The sequence below is a fragment of the Taurulus bubalis genome (genome assembly GCF_910589615.1).
Source record: "Taurulus bubalis genome assembly, chromosome: 1".
NCBI lineage: Eukaryota > Metazoa > Chordata > Actinopteri > Perciformes > Cottidae > Taurulus > Taurulus bubalis.
In genome coordinates, this window is record NC_136589.1 from 19,880,657 (window position 1) to 19,898,015 (window position 17,359).

General features: G+C 41.3%; 2 protein-coding genes across 2 annotated transcripts in view; both read left to right on the forward strand.

Annotated features, from left to right (window-relative positions):
* Nucleotides 1–1,043, forward strand: part of coa1 (cytochrome C oxidase assembly factor 1) — a 9,013-nt gene extending 7,970 nt beyond the window's left edge. Inside the window, exon 4 of the mRNA XM_079216010.1 lies at nucleotides 686–1,043. Within this exon, the coding sequence (XP_079072136.1) occupies nucleotides 686–806 (121 nt within the window). The 3' untranslated portion in view covers nucleotides 807–1,043. The remainder of the gene's footprint in view (nucleotides 1–685) is intronic.
* A 12,620-nt stretch (nucleotides 1,044–13,663) lies between these two features.
* On the forward strand, nucleotides 13,664–15,211 carry LOC306742402 (C-C chemokine receptor type 4-like; the record flags this gene model as incomplete). The annotated part of the gene is made up of 1 exon (XM_079224778.1): nucleotides 13,664–15,211. The coding sequence occupies one exon, from the start codon at nucleotides 13,664–13,666 to the stop codon at nucleotides 14,750–14,752; it is 1,089 nt and encodes a 362-aa protein (XP_079080904.1). The 3' UTR covers nucleotides 14,753–15,211.
* Nucleotides 15,212–17,359: the final 2,148 nt, after the last annotated feature.

The window sequence follows — 17,359 nt, forward strand, 5'->3', positions numbered from 1 at the left end:
CTTTACTCAACATCAAGACCATACAAACCAAGCTCTAAATAACATGCATGTTTTGAGTGCCTTGCTGAATGGTACCAGGAAGTATTTCTCTTCAAACACAGATAAGAGGTGAGCCACAGCATGAAACTACAGTATATCCAAAACAGCGCTGCCAGGGTCCTAAAGGAAGTCCGGAAATATGACCACATATCACCCATTCTCCATGCTCCCTGTTTCATTCCGGGTCGACTACAAAGTCCTAGTACTCACCTATGAATGCATCAATGGACATGCACCCACCTACCTACAAGAACTTATCACTCCCCTAACCTCCACCCGCACCCTCAGATCCACAGGCCGCTCGCTCCTTCGGGTCCCCAACACCAAGCTCCGCACCATGGGCGACCGGGTCTTTTGCTCGGCGGCGCCACGCATGTGGAACAGTCTCCCTGACCACCTAAGGGCAACTCAGACACTGAACTCTTTTAAGACTGGCCTAAAAACCTTTTTATTCAGGAAGGCATTTTTTACCTTGAGTTAATTTATTGTCAGCTATTACATTCTTATTTTTTATTATTATGGGTTGCTTTAACTATGTTTTAATCGGTTTTTACTATATGTGTGGCACTCTGCACTACTGCAACAAAAAATAAGCTATAAGCTTTGTGTCATTCCTGACCTGACCTGTGTTCTTCTCTCCCTGCAGGTGGAGTTTGAAGCAGGCAATTCTGAAGCTCCGGGAAGGACAAACCATCGACCTGCTAAATCCTCCTCCACCAGCTTCAGCACAGCTCACAAAGGGGCTAGACACCGGCCGCTGGCACTGACCATCTCCATCTGCTAATGAGAACAATGACAGTGGAAGTTGTCCTGCTCCAACAGGTGTTGAGTAGTAACCAAAATATTAGTATATTTACCGAGTGGCAAATCCTCAACTCTAGGGTTAGGGTTAGCAGTTAACCATGGTGCACAGCTCTGTGAGTGGCAATGTGCTTTTAACCAACTGCTTTGAATTGTTCGGTTTTCTCCAGGATTGTTTTTGATTAAATAATGTGATGCAGGCATGGGGTTGCACTGAATTGATTCATTTCCTTACAAAGTATGATGTGCCACGGGTCCAGACATACACACCAGTATAAATAATAATAATAATAATAATACATTTGATTTGTATAGTGCTTTAAAAGGTACTCATGGCACTTTGCATGGTAAAGGCAAACAATAGAAGCATCAACAATCCCTAAACAAGAGGGATGACATCACAGTAAGGAACAAAACCAAAAAATACTGAGCTAGCATCACAGGTTAAAATCAGATTTAAATAAATGGGTTTTAAGTGCTGTTTTGAAGTTGGCTGGTGATGGAGAATGTCTGAGGTGATGGGGAGAGAGTTCCAGAGGGAGGGGGTAGCGATGGAGAAGGCCCTGTCCCCCCAGGTCCGATGCTTGGACAGAGTAGGGGGGCCAGTGGAGGTTTTGGAGGACTGGGGTCATGTGATCTCTGGTGGGAGTGGGAGAGCAGATGGGCAGCTGAGTTTGAGATGTATTGTAGTTGGTTGAGGGTTTTGGTGAATGTGCCATACAGGATGCTGTTGCAGTAGTCCAGTCGAGAGTGGATGAAGGCGTGTATTAGTGTTTCTGTGGCTGAGGAGGAGAGGGAGGGGTGTAGACGGGCGATGTTTTTAGATGAAAGAAGGTGTTTGTGATGTGCTTGACGTGGCGTTCAAAGGAGAGGGTTGGATCAAAGATGACACCAAGGTTAAAGATGTGTGTGGGGGCAGGAAGTGGTGCCATTCGATGCAGAGGGAGAAGTTGTGGTGCGATTTGTTTCGTGATTTGGGGCCGATGATGAGAATTTCAGATTTCTCGCTGTTGAGTTGGCTTGCATCCATGTCTTTATATCTATCTGTGAGGCAGGTGATGGTGGAGTAGGTGGTGAGTGTGATGGATTTGGTGGAGATGTAGAGCTGTGTGTCGTCGGCGTAGCATTGGAAATGGAGACCGTGGTGGGGTATGATGTTTGTCAAGGGGGAGTAAGTAGAGAATGAAGAGAAAGGGGCCAAGTACTGAACCTTGGGGAAAACTTTGAGGGATTGGGCCTGTCAGACTAGGATCTGAACCAGGAGAGGGCGATGCCAGTAATGTGGAGGGAGGACTCAAGACGGGAGAGAAGGATGGAGTGGTTCATGGTGTCAAAGGCTGCACTGAGGTCCAATATGATAAGGATGTTAAGGGCGTGGTCATTTGAGGAGAGGAGGAGGTCGTTGGTGACTTTGATTAGGGCGGTTTCTGTGCAGTGATGAGATCTGAATGCGGATTGGAATGGTTCATGCAGTTGGTTGGAGTCCAGGTGGGTTTTGAGTTGGTTTGGCAACGATGCGTTCAAGTATTTTAGACAGAAAAGGGAGATTGGAGATGGGTCGGTAGTTGTTGAGGATGTCAGGATCCAGGCCAGGTTTTTTGAGGATCGGTGTGACTGAGACAAGTTTGAGAGCGAGGGGGGTGGAGCCAGTAGACAGGGAGGAGTTGATTACAGAGAGGAGAAGCGGGAGGAGGGCCGGGAGACAGGGCATGACTAAAGTGGAAGGGATGGGGTCCAGGTCCCAGGTGAGAGTCTTCATACCAGATATGGATTTATTCAGATCTGAGAGGGAGATCAGGGAGAATTGGGAGAGTGGCCGGTCGGTTAGTGGGGGATTTGCAGATCCAGGGTCAAGGGTGGCCGGGCTGGGAGTGGCCAGTTGATTGTAGTAGATTGTTGAGTAGTAGGTGGAACGTTCAGTATTGAGAGGCAGTTTGTATTGCTGCATGTATTCCTTGTAAGCCGTGGTGTGTACTGTGAGTCTGGTTTTGTTGGAGAGTCACTTTAGTCTGCGTTTCCGGGATTTCATGAGGCGGAGTTCAGGTGTGAATCGGGGCAGTGTGGGTGAAAGAGACAGTTCTGGGTTAGGAGCAAGCTGATCGAGGCAGGAGCTAAACGAGGGCTGGAAGGTGGATAGTTTTGCAGCGAGACAATTCAACTCCATTCAGTTTATTTTGTTTAGCCCAGAATCACAAATTACAAATTCGCCTCCGAGGACTTTACAATCTGTACACATAAGACATCCCTGTCTCAGGACATTGGATCAGGAAAAACTCCTCCAAAAAACAGAAAAAAAACCTTCATGGGGAAAAAAGGGAAGAAATCTTCAGGAGAGCAACAGAGGAGGATCCCTCTCCCCGGATGGACAGAAGCAATAGATGTCATGTGTACAACGTAATGAACAACGTAACATAGTTACAGCACATTCAATGAATATGACAGAAATTATACATATAATGAGTAGTAGTCATGGACCACAATCCAGATAACCACAATCCATATCAGCAGAAGAAGGTAAAGAGGAGGGGCATCAGCAGGGCCGCCATGGCAGGGGGCAGGACCGGCTCCAGACAGTCACAATCCATGGAAACTTGAGGCGAATAAGCACAGAGGCTCCGGGGAAGAAGTAGAGTTAGTAATGTGCATTGAAGAGACATGAATTAAACCAGAAGGAGAGAGAGAAGAGGAGAGAGGAGCTCAGTGTATCCTAAGATGTCCCCCAGCAGTCTAGGCCTATAGCAGCATAACCTAACTATAAGCGCTATCAAAGAGGAAAGTTGCAAGGCAAGGCAAGTTTATTTGTATAGTACATTTAAACAACAAGGCGATTCATATGAGGGGCCGTTTAGGCCATAACTATTGAGACACTCACACATACTAATGAAACACTCGTACATTCACTACTGAGACACTCTAACACATACTAATGAAACGCTCTCACACTCACTACTGAGATGCTCTCACACATACTAATGAAACGCTCTTACACTCACTACTGAAACACTTACACATACATACTCTGTAGACCTATGCACGCTCATATATAAAACACTATTGTTGAACACTTATACATTCATAACTGAATCTTTTGCATATGATTACAAAGATATAAAAAGTTTAGATACATGTGCAAGTGTTGACTGACATCAGGCTATTTGGGTTTCTTCACGGCTGATCCGCGCTGAAACGGTCTCGTTAATTCTAGCTAGACGTCAGTCATCTGGATAAATGCGCGCGCCCGCTCCTTTTCAGAAGGGATAATAATCGAGCACCGACACCACGATGTTCTAACAGTACAATGGCAAATAAACTCAGAGGAACCTCTTTTTTATTTATCTGCTGAGAAGCAGGAGATGATCATGAAGGCATATGAGGAAGTCAATACCGTAGTCATTCACAGCAAACGCATTGCAAATATTCCAAAGTTTTTGCAACATTGTTGCCGTGAACGCAACTTTAACAGCGCCCGCTGCGAGACATAAGCGTCGCAAATATATCAGACAAGTTAAATGCGTCAGTGAACGGAAAATGTATCGGCAAATTTTAAGTGCTTCATCACTAAATAAACTTAAGAATAGCGCGGCCTGCAGCGGGTGATAGTCTATGTCTGAGACGGGCGATCGGCTGCGCCTGTGGTGATCAATGTCCGCGGCTCGAGAAGCTCTCGTAAATAAATCATTCCTTGCCAGCAAAATCTATATCGCCGCGTACAGGAAGTCATGATGATGTAAAGGATGGATCCTGGCGATCTGAAAGAACTCTCTCCCTATAAAAATAATATAACTAATATTGCTCCTTCATCAATGAGGAAGGGAGCTGCCTTTTTTGTCCGGTGGGAGTGTCCATCTTATCCAGTGAATTTCAGTAAGCCTGCCCGGGAGCAGGTTTACATTTTTGGCTGTGTTGCTATGGTGATTTATCTAAGCTTGCTTCGAGAAACCGAGAAAGCCTGACCTACGTCATCTTATCCTGACAATTAGCCCGCTAACTCAGTAAGCCAGGTACGAGAAACAGGGCCCAGATTGAGAGACGGTTGTTTTTTTTGGTCATCAAGCTCTCAAAAACATCTCTCTTCTCCTGGGTCTTGTTGTAGGCATTGAATGCAGCGCAGCACCATATTGAAAAAATCAACGATGTCATTGCGGTTGCCAATTACGAATAAGGCCTGCAGACTGATCAAAATATATAGAAGTTGCACCTTCATATTCAATCACAAAAAAAATTATTTATTGAAATAACCCTGAAATGTCACGCTCTTACACGCTGCCAAGCGGGCTAAGATTGACGCTTTGTCGCTGTTCAAAACATGCACTCTTTGCTTCCGCCTTCCGGTTTAACCGAAGCACCTTCCGTATGCTATTGAGATGTCATTCATACATACTACTGAAACGCTCGTACATTCACTATTGAAACACTCTCACGGTCACTACTTTAATGACTTGCATGAATACATGTGAGACGCTTGCACATCCTCATGTAAGAGCATACATACATAACTAAAAAACGTATACATACACATTTGAAACATGTATACATATATATGTGAAACACTTGCACATGTATCTAAACCAGGGGTCTCAAACTCAATTTGGCTTGGGGCCACCGCTGGTATTGTGATCTCATCGGAGGGCCACACAGAAAGCGCAACTTTTTTTTTTACATTCATAACATATTTTCGTCATAAAAAAGGCAACCAGCAGTTTCTATACATTTTTATAATAGTTTTTAACAGTGCAAATATATTTGATTTTTTAAAATAACTTATTGAAACTGCACCGAACCAACAAATGCAAAACCTGAATACATTTGTACTTTATTCTATTTCTTGCCAGACACCTGGCAGCGCTTCTACTCACACAGCTGAGCCACATTGACCCTGATCCAGGTCACAGTGAAACCCTGAGTACAGCTTCACGATGGGCATCACTAAGCCTGGACCTGTACTTGCATTTATTAAAGTTAATTGTGGAGAAAGGTTTCTCACAGATATATGCTTCCAAAAAGGTACATGACCCGACTGATCACTGTTGTCAGCTCAGGGAAGGATGGAGGCAATTCTCTCAGAAATGGTCCATCATGTCTGGTTCTCCTCTGAGTTTAGCTTTTAGATCTCTGCTGCAAGTCAATAAGTTCCATTTGCAACAGACTTGGGACTGAGAAATGACTTCATACGACAGATCAAGCTTTATGGGGTGTGTGCACATGAAACATTAATATTACAACAGTTTTTGTTTTCAAACAAAATATTTACTATACATATTTGAGTCAAAATATGTTCTATAGAAAAACGAACTATTTACAATGTTTACACAATGTGCATGTTTCAGTTTCGTTTTTTCAAGAACAGTTTTCAGAACAAGAACAACATATGTACTCTGTATGTGTGTACTGTGTACTCTTTACCAGCGCATGGTTGTGTGTGTCTAGCACAAAGTAAAACTGAACAGCTGAGCGGAGCAGAGCTGCCCTGGCCAGTGTTGTTTTTTTTTAGTACACTGCAAGGTTTTTTTTTTCTCAGGTGGTATTGTGTTGTCTGTCTGAATAAAAAACAGTGTATCTTTGCAGCGTATGTGGGTGGGTAGGTCCTCAGGGATTTCCTGAGTGTTCATTGGGTAGTTTCACACAAAATGTCGACTCACACCTGAATCAACAAATCAGGTGAAAGGTGGAGCTGGACACAGACGCCTCTGGCTGTGTGCTCCTATGAGAGGCACGTATGATCACACAGAACCTCCAGACTTTGGCTTATCCAGCAGTATCTGAATCTTCTTTCTACTCCGTTTTGTCACGGAGCTATTAATAGAAACGTCCAGTAAACGTTTTCTTACGGGCCGCGCGCGCGGACCTCAGAAAAACGCGCGGGCCGCACAAACACTAAACTTTGATGTCAAGTAGGGGGCCACAAAATATCGGCTCGCGAGCCACAATTGGCCCGCGGGCCGCGAGTTTGAGACCCCTGATCTAAACTTTTTATATCTTCAGAGATATCTTCAGAGATTCAGTTATGAATGTATAAGTGTTCAACAATAGTGTTTTATATATGAGCGTGCATAGGTTTACAGAGTATGTATGTATGTGTAAGTGTTTCAGTAGTGAGTGTAAAAGCGTTTCATTAGTATGTGTGAGAGTGTCTCAGTAGTGAGTGTGAGAGCGTTTCATTAGTATGTGTGAGAGCGTCTCAGTAGTATGTGTGAGAGCGTCTCAGTAGTGAGTGTGAGAGTGTCTCAATAGTTATGGCCTAAACGGCCCCTCATAGATTCAGTGTGCTTCTCATAAAACCATTAAAAGCATCAAAACATAATGCAGAGAAAACAGGATTTAAAACAGTTAAGAAAACATTAAAACAGTCAAAAAGCTAAATAGAATCTAGATCAATTAAAGGCAACAGCAAACAGAAAAGTATTCCATCTGGATTTAAAGAATCTGAGGGTCTCAGCAGACCTGCAGCTTTCAGGAACCTTGCTCCAGATCTGTGGGGCAGAAAAGCTGAACGCTGCTTCTCCATGTTTATTTCTGACTCTTGGAACAGAAAGTAGAAGTTTATAAAGTCATTACTACTGTGGTCTGTAGGAATACACGGCTCCACAGAACTGTGACTCTCTGTCAGCCTGGTCACAGGGCTAAAGAGAAACCTAGGGTTATTCTTGTGTGTCCCTATTATTGATGAGTAATAGGCTCCTCTGGCATTACGGAGGGCCTTCTTATATGTTCTCAGACTATCCCGCCAAACTAACTGAAATTCTTCTAAATTGTTGGCACGCCATATGCCTTCAAGCTTCCGTGATGTTTGCTTTAATTTGCAGGTCTGAGAGTTATATCATGGAGAGCCTCCTTTGTTTAATTATCTTCTTTTTTTAGAGGGGCTATCAAGTCCAGTGTCACTCTCAGTGAGCCAGTAGCACCATTGACAAGATGATCAATCTGGGGCGGACTAAAGTTAGCACAGGAGTTGGTTTCTCAGCGGGTGTGTCGCTGAGTGGGGAGAACCGGTTAGAAACGTGGTGCACCGTGGGCTGGCTATACTTCTTATTCCTTCGGTCATTTACCCAGCCTCCCAGCTGCTTGGGGCTGCCGGGGAACAGCTAACGCTAGCAGAAGCTTAAACACTCTGGGGTCTGGGGTCATTTTCTTGATTTTACATAATTTTTAAATGTCTCTTTTTAAAGTCACTTGCATATGATACATAGATCCAAAAATTACAGAAGAATTTCAGCTATCTATATAATGAGGCACCATTGTCCCAAGGCACAAGTGTAAAGAGAAAATATGACTAAAGCTGAAAAATGTAATCTTGATTTTGGAAATTGTTCATATTTGTTGTGAAAACATAACTTTACTCATGTGGTATAGCGGTTTTGGTGATGGAAATTGGTTTACCAAAGGTCTTAGGTTCACAAAAGCAGTGGAATATATGAATAAAATGGTAGACACATGTAGATGTTGACACAGGGATGTTGTCCTCTGGACCCTTGCAGCTCTGAATCCACTCTGTAAAATACATTAATACAAGTCAGTATGAGTTCACTGAAATAAAGTTAACGGTGATAGAGACAACAGTTGATTACCGACCGTTCATAGCTGTAGTCAACTATCTCCGTTAGCTCTCGTTAGCTCTCGTTAGCTCGCGCCGTGTTAGCAGCACCTAACGTGACATAAATACTACTGTAGTAACGATTAACGGAGATCCAACACTACTGGTCGTACTAAGTTCACTGTAAGAAAGTTAACGGTGATCGGGGCAACAATTGATTACTCACCATTCAGTCTCACAGAAACGCTGTAGCCAGCTATCTGGCCCGTTAGCTCCGGGTAGCTCCTTGTTAGCGAATCCTTCAGGCACTGGAGCTGCGCCGTCTGTCCCCTCCAATATATTTGCTCAGGACTCTTTGCTTGGCATCTTCTGACTCACATTGAAGCTTTGCACACGTCGTAAGACACGTCAATGTTTAGATGCTCAGACGCGGAAGTGGAAACCATATCCGCCAGATTTTAAACCATATCTCTGTGACGTGTTATTGTGATGATAGAATTTTTATTAAAAACTTAAACACCTGCCCGGCCGCGGCGACGCGGGCCCCGACCCCAGCGACTATGGGGGTTGGGCTAGTTCAGGGGTCAGCAACCTTTCCTATCCAAAGAGCCATTTTGCCCTTTTTTCCACCAAAAAAATGTGTCTGGACTGCAAAAGTTTTTGATATCACAGGTTATAAAGTTATGTATATATAGTCATATTATATATACAAAAACTATAGTTTGTTCTATTTATGAAATAAAAGAACAAGAATAAAGACAGTTATTGACATTGTTTTGCTATTTTAGCTGTTAAATTCTTATGAAGTCGGCTACATTGAGGTCAATTAAGATCACAACTATGAGGACCTTTGGGCCTATCAACATGTGTGGCTAATGTGGTAGGGTGTTTGTCCTTGAAGCTCAAGGCTGCAGGTTTGATCCCCACATGAGGTTTACATTTTGAACGCATATCCTTTGCTACGTTTACACTGAGCGTCCTCACTAAGGACTTTTAGAGCACCGCAAACGGAGGAGGACGGATCCGTTTTTACTAGCGGACGCCTCACTGTCTCATGAGCTGGCACAGAACCAGCAGCAGTAGTGGAGTTTCGAGACGTGATCCACTTCCTGAGAGTATATTTACTTTGGTCAGTTTGATGCAGCAGTTGAGGAATCGCTCTTCTTCTTCATCTGCAGCTTGATACTTTTCAGCAGATGCTGTGTGTTTGTTCTGGAAGAGTCTTTCAACATGAGATGTTTTGTTGTTTGATCATTTCTCACCACATCAGACAGGTCAGGCAGCAGTGAAAGCAAATTAATGGGTCCACGCAGAATTTAACGCTCTACTTTTCTCCGTGACTTTTTCATTTTTGTAGTTATCCGTTGATAGCGAGGGCGGGGCTCTGCAAATTACGAGTAGCCACCTGCAGGGGAAGATGCTTGAAAAAGGATGTGACAAACTTTTTAGTTATATTTAAATATATCTATTTATATATCTTTTTTTATTTTCAGTGACCCAATATCACCCCCAACTCCAAGATAAGAGGAGTTCCCTTTGAAAGATTTTCCACTTGGCAAAACAATAAAATTAAAAATTTAAAATTCCAAAGCCTCAGGGAGCCGCAACAGAGGTGCGAAGGAGCCGCATGCGGCTCCAGAGCCGTGGGTTGCTGACCCCTGGGCTAGTTAATGTAGCTAACAACTGAGCTTCGATGGTGCAGAGCCGTGCATCTAACCCACTAAACATGTTTCACTTATTTGTGTGTAGTAAGACTGCCCCTTTAGCAGCTCAGGCAGCTGCAGTGAGTCCCCTTCCTCATTGTCCTCCTCTCACTGCACAACCCAACAGCTGCACTGGTGAGTTCAATCAGCCTTCACCACACTGATATCAAGAGGTTTTCTTTGTTTGCTTGATTTTTTTCCCCCCAATAATCTCTATTTAACACTATATGCTTCTTTTGAAATGTATAGATCCATACTTTGCTGGTTCATTCTGCTTTGAAACAGGCATATTTATGGTCTTTATGAAATATCACGTTCATGGTGAGGAGGAAAAGTCTCTACATACTTTTCTTCAGATCAAACAGCACAAGTAGCCCTCTGAGGCAAATTTGGGCTATACAAAATAAACTCAATAGAATTGAATAGTAGTAAGCTAAACTTTCAACCTCATCCAAATGACTGAAATTACTCATGACATAACTAATTCTTAATAGTCTCTCATGGTGACAATAGTTGGATTCAAACAAACTTTACAGTCTTAACAGCTAATGTAAAGCTGCAGAAATGCAGGTTTCTACTTTGATGTAAAAAGTCAAAGTAAAACTTGATCACACTCGAAGGTCACTGGAAATAACTATAAAACACATACATTTTTTATATCTAAAATAGTCAAAACTGCAGTTATGTTGTTATTACGGCACAAGCCCTAAGTGGCATAATATTACACATTATATATTTCTTCGATATTTTAATAAATAGGATTTCTTCTGATTGTTAATTACAATGTTTGGATATGTGTTCCTGATGATACCGAAGGTAATATAAATGAAGGATAATCACGTTGAACAGTTATGTTAAAATTCAAGACAGGTCCACAAAAAGCACCAATCAACCACACATTTTGTTAATATCGAAAAAAATCAGCTTTATTCAAATAAGTCAACAATATATCCTTTTTTGATTTATTAATCAATAAAAAACTGTTTGCAAGATCTTTTAAAAATATGTTAATAACATTTATAACTACAGATTGTATTATTCATTATAAAGAGAAACCCTGATGATTATTTATTAATGGAATATCAACAATACCAATGTTCTTATTAAAATATTTGATAAAACCAGATGAATGAGTCAGGAAATGAGCAACAGTGCTCCTTTGATTGACTTTCACAGAATACACAGGGCAGATTCATTTGTGTAACAGCACATATAATACATAGTCAGGTATGAATAAACCAAATTTAAGTCTAGGTTGTAATTATTCTTTTTTAGCTAACCAATGGCTCACTGAAAGCTATCAAAAAGAAAAGAACCACCACATCATATGTCAATATAAACCATCCCTGTCATAAATAGTAATACACAATATCAAACAAGTGTCCAATGAAATAAACTCACAGTTTTTTGAGAGCTAAACCAGAAATAAATGGAGCTCTAAATTGCTCTGCTTGCACTATGCAAACTGCAAAGAGGAAGATGTGGAACTACTTCCTGTTTCCTGTAACTTGATTCAAATCTTAAAGTAAGATTGGTAAAAAAAAAAAGGGGAAATAATTTGTAGCGCAATCAATTTTCCCAATGGAGTCGCCGTGATCAAAAGGATCCACTTGAGGTGCGATCTACACAAATGTTCCACATAAAGTCCAACTCTGGTTCATTTTGACATGCACATTTTTGCAGTTGAGCAATAGCAAAGCGTCTTGACAGGGCTGACCTTGTGGCGGCAGAAAGCTGAACAGGAAGTAGAAGGAAATAGATAAAGCTCTTTTAGCACTTTTAATTAACCCGTCAAAGTAAAAACTGTAACGAGCAATGGTTTGAAGACTGGTATTAGAGATTCCAAGGTGAAAGGGAAGGTTGAAAAGTTGGAAATGTTCAACTCTGGTGTGTAGGTTGTGTAAAGGGTAAATGGATGAAATAAAGAGGGGAGGTGGCAAATTAAGAGGAGCTGAAAGGAAATAAATATGTAAAAGAACAAACAAGAAAAAAATTGCAATTTGCAATCCTATACAGACATTCTATTCTTTATATTAAAAGTTACAAAATATAACACTCAAACCTGTAAAGCTGATAATGACTCATTTCTGAGAACAAGTATTACACACCAGTTCAGAGAGACAGGATTATTTTACTGCTCAGTCAGCAGTTTCTGTTCTCTATTTTGAGAGTAAAATAAGGACCAACATAAGACAAAAGGCCATGCATTATTCATTGGTTTAACTGATATTTCAAAACACTTCTCTGGACTTTTATCTTTGAAAGCAGTTATACGTTGTTTGGCTTCTCACTAGTATTCACAGCTCTTCTTCCTAATTTATATAGGCGAAAATCAAATATACGATACATGGGGTCAATAATAATAAGCATAGTTACTAACTCAGTAAAACACCTATTCAGTTATACAAATATAAAAGCAGTTAGGATTGTCAAAATACACAGCTGACCTACTCATGCCTGAGAATTTGGGTACCTTCAGGTAAGGCTCACTGCAGCTAGGTTTTTAGCTAGGTTTTTAGCTTCTTACTTTAGCTTGGTATTCGTAGATTGTTCTTGAGGTAGTTTTTTTTTTTTGGGGGGGGGGGGGGGGGGAGCCTGGTGCGACAGCCCACTGCTTGGCTGGCTCATGGCTTCCCCTATCTTTTGTTCTTTTTGGCTGATATCTCCAACACGTTTGGTTTATTAGGATACGAGCGACTGATGTAGTCAGTCCGAGAGCACCCTATTGTAATTGCAAGGATTCTTAATATTATGTTGTTTATCATTTTTATTTGTCTACTTTGGCTGCACATTCGTGGTACGTGCCATACAAAATCTGCTGTACATGTGCACATTGTATCCCCTAACATGCAATACATCTTTCGTACGGTTTAAACACTACAGTAATTCGGACAATTTGAGATTTTTGGGGCATTTTTTAAATTTTGGGCCTTTATTTGCATTTCTACTTTTACTAACTCCTCCTACAATATTTATGCGATCGACTTCAATTCTGTTCAAGGATGATCTCAAGACCCTTATGAGCTTAGGTTGTGCTCCCTGCGCGTTTTCGGTGAACGGCCTCGACATGGCACACCCATTTTGTGCGGTTCGCTATGTGAGAGAAAGCTGTTGTAACTCCATGCAAGCCCAAAACTCCTGCATGATGATGTCCAGGCCTAAGCACATGTACATGAAGAAATGTTCGGATTATCATCGCGCCACCTACTGGCCAAAGGAAATCAGCCAAAAAGGCATCAGATTTACATGGCATTTACATGACGTGATCTACACTTCACGTAGAGAAACATGATGCGTTCCCGTATGTAGGTATAGTCTTAACAGGAACATATGGACCAAAAGATTGAACTATTTATTAAAGGTCAGGTTAATTTACTAGTTAGAATTAACTTGCACGCCATTTCAACATGCAGCCACTTACATTTGGCCAGAGAATAGACATCTATTGTTGTTGTTGTTGTGTCTGAGAGTTTAGTTAAGTCCAGTACATCTTATAATAAGGAACATCTGTGTTTCATGAGCAATTTATTAAACTACCATCCAACAGACTAACATGGATCTTTATTTTCTGACAGGTCAAACCCCAGCCATGAGCTACGAAGACCAATATCAGATGTTTAAGGAACTTTTCAACGAATCCTATGACACGACTGACCCAAGCTATGTGGTCAGTAAAACTGTCCAGCTCTGTGCAAAGCAGGCTGTCAACCAGTTTGGTGCGATATTCATCCCAGTTTTCTACTATACCAACTTCCTCCTGAGTTACCTTGGTAATGGGCTCGTTCTCTTCATTATCTACAAGTATGAGAAGCTCTGCACAGTGACAAATATCTTCCTCCTGAATTTGGTCCTCTCCAACCTTCTGTTTGCTGCCAGTCTCCCCTTCTGGGCAACCTACCATCTGTCTGAGTGGATTTTTGGCATGGCTCTGTGTAAGATGGTCAGCAGTGCCTACTTCATCGGCTTCTACAGCTCCACCCTCTTCCTCACACTCATGACATTTGACCGATACCTTGCAGTGGTTCACGCAGTGGCAGCTGCTAAGAGCAGGAAAAAGGCATATGCCATCATTGCCTCAGTGGCAGTTTGGTGCATTAGTATTGTAGCAAGTGTGAAAGAGCTGGTTCTCCAAAATGTGTGGAAGAGTCCGTTTAATGGCCTGATATGTGAGGAGTCAGGTTACCCTGATAGCACCATGGACCGCTGGCGTCTGGTGAGTTATTACCAACAATTCCTGCTCTTCTTCCTCCTCCCTCTGTTCATGGTGATGTACTGCTACATCAGCATTACTGTCCGCATCCTATCCACCCGCATGAAGGAGAAGTGTCGCGCCATTAAACTCATATTTGTCATCATCTTCACCTTCTTTGCCTGCTGGACACCCTACAATATTGTGATCCTCCTGAGAGCGATTCAGATCTCTCGCCCTAGTGAGGATGATGACTTGTGTTCTGATGCAGAGAGCCTGGACTTTGCTCTGTATGTGACCCGGAACATAGCCTATTTGTATTGTTGCATTAGTCCTGTGTTTTACACATTTGTGGGAAAGAAGTTTCAGAGCCACTTCAGAAGGCTGGTGGCTAAGAGGATTCCCTGTCTGAAGAGACACATGAGCCTCAGCAGCCAGAGCACCAGAACCACATCACAGAGGACACCGCACTCTGCTTATGAGTACTAAACAGACAGGCTCTACACCAAATTTCACTTCACTCCATGTTTACTTCCTGCCAGACTCTTCAACACTGTAAATCTAAATTTCTGTTAAAAGCAATCAAATGTTTGAACATTAAAGGTGCAACATACTGGATTCAGAGTCTCTCTCTCTCTCTCTAAAAAAAAAACAATAAACAATACAATGTCTTATATGGTATTTGTCTGCCGTCCAATACCAGGATTTGTCCAGGAATTTTTAATGTCAATGTGAGTGGACCTCTAGCAACTCGGTGAAGGGCATATCATTTTGTGCAAAGTAATTGTTGAGCGTAGGTTTTCTTGAGGAAATTTAGTCCATGTTTCTGCAGCTGAGAGATTTTAGACATCTGCCTAATACTGAGTGTTCCAATCTTGTTTGTAGTGTGATGTATTTGACACATTTTGTATAAGTGCTTTAAATTTAGTGTCTTAACCCTTTAATAAATATGCCAATCAATCCCCTGTGATATCTGTTTCCTAATTATTTGCACTGTTGTATTTTGTATAGGTGTATAGGTGAATGTTTATTAATAATAATAATAATACATTGCATTTGTATACCACTTTACAAGGTACTCAAGACACTTTATATGGTACAAACCAACAATAGAAGCAACAACTATATAAAGAAGAGATGGCATAAGATCGTTTCCCTTTTATGACAGAACATCTGGAGTAGTTTCCTGTCAGCTAAGCACATTCCTCTGGTGAGTCAGTGTAGTGAAATCTGGGCAAACAACATAAATGTATGATCATTTAAAGTTGATTTGAACATCTGGCTTAAGGCATTACGCTAAAATCACGTATTCAAAAATAGAATTAGTTAGTGACATTTGATATTTTTGTGATTTTTTTTTTTCAATTCAATTTATTTGTGTAGCCAGAATCACAAAGGAAATTACAACACAGTCAAAATGCATATGATATAAATGGTTCATATAATGAGAATAGTAAGCAGAATAATGATGGGGAAATTACAACTACAAATAATTACAGCAGCAGTGAATATACAGTATATGTATATATATATATATATATATATATATATATATATATATATATATATATATATATATATATATATATATATATATATCCAGGCATAACCACGATCCATAGAAATCTGCAATTTTAAGGGGTAGCCGACTCAAGGTCAAATTAACCCTTTCATGCATGAATTATGATAACCTCAGTCAGGATTTTTTTACCAAGTGTTTTTATTGCTCTTTATGCATGAAAAACAAGATTTTAACTTTATTTATTTTTTTATCAATTTTTAAATGTCCACTCAGGTGGACAGCATGCATTTTTGTTTTCAACTGATGAAATATGTATTTAACAAACTAACATTTCTTCCCATAGAAGGATTGGCAAGATATTGATATGTGAATGGGTCTTTCTGAACTTCTGTCAGCCATCTTGATTTTGAGAAATGTATCTTGCACTTACAATGGCTTACTACTGAGTAGCAGGGTTTTGGATGATGCAATAGCTTCACTTTAATGGTTTATGTGCAACTATGCCATCAAAACCCATATATAGACAAGGAAACAACATGTTAATAGCTGTCCACTGTAGTTACCTCTATGCATGAAAGGGTTAAAAGCATCAAAGGCTGCGATATCCTGAACTTTTGTCTCTCGTATGGTTTAAGCTCCAAAATTGGTGTGTTTTGTATGCCCCACTCCCACCTGACAAAGCTGAGATTACCTTGATAACACTACAAGGATATCAACAGGGTTATTTTCTCAGATGTGTCAAAGCATTCAGGACCTTTCATTGGGCTTTAGATTTTTACTTTTTTATCTCAGTATTGTTTTTAAATATTCTCTGTAGGTATTTTTTATTTTTTCTCATTTTGTTTTTTTATTCAGTATGCACAATGAAGAGGATTTTGGGGAAATACCTCAAAGTTACCTTCCCATAGCCCCCTCCATGAAAAATATTTATCACAAGGCTATGGAAAATGAATCACCTGTCAAGCCTGTTTGTCATAACACTGAAAGTTCGACTAACACTGTCTTTGATTACACCTAACATTCAACTCACACGGATTACGAACTGCACCTCAATCCGTTTTAGTCAGGTGATGATCTCCCTCTGCAACCACAGTCAACATCCCGACAGAGCCACTTACACTCAGGACTTCACATACCTCAGCCTTATGGGCACCTACACAGCCGATTCATTTGACTACAACTTCACAACTTCTTTTCAACTCCTTATTGGTCTCAGTCCTCCACTCCCCAAACCCACATAGACAATGCCTCCGCACACCGAACCCAACAATCTACCACGGTGCTCTTCTCCTTCCATTGGCTGTCTTCATATCCACAATCAGAATCCATGAGATACATTAGAGACTGAACTCTCCAGTCAGCCCTAAAGTTTCATCTTCACTCAGTTTCCTTTAATACTCCAACGAACATCAGGCGTACTGTGCTTAGATCAATACATGTCTTTGTGATGTCCGTCCCACACACGCGTCTAAAGACCTGTGGTGCCTGAGCCTTTGAGGCAGTAGACCCTAGGCCAGGGGTCAGCAACCCGCGGCTCCGGAGCCGCATGCGGCTCCTTCGCACCTCTGTTGTGG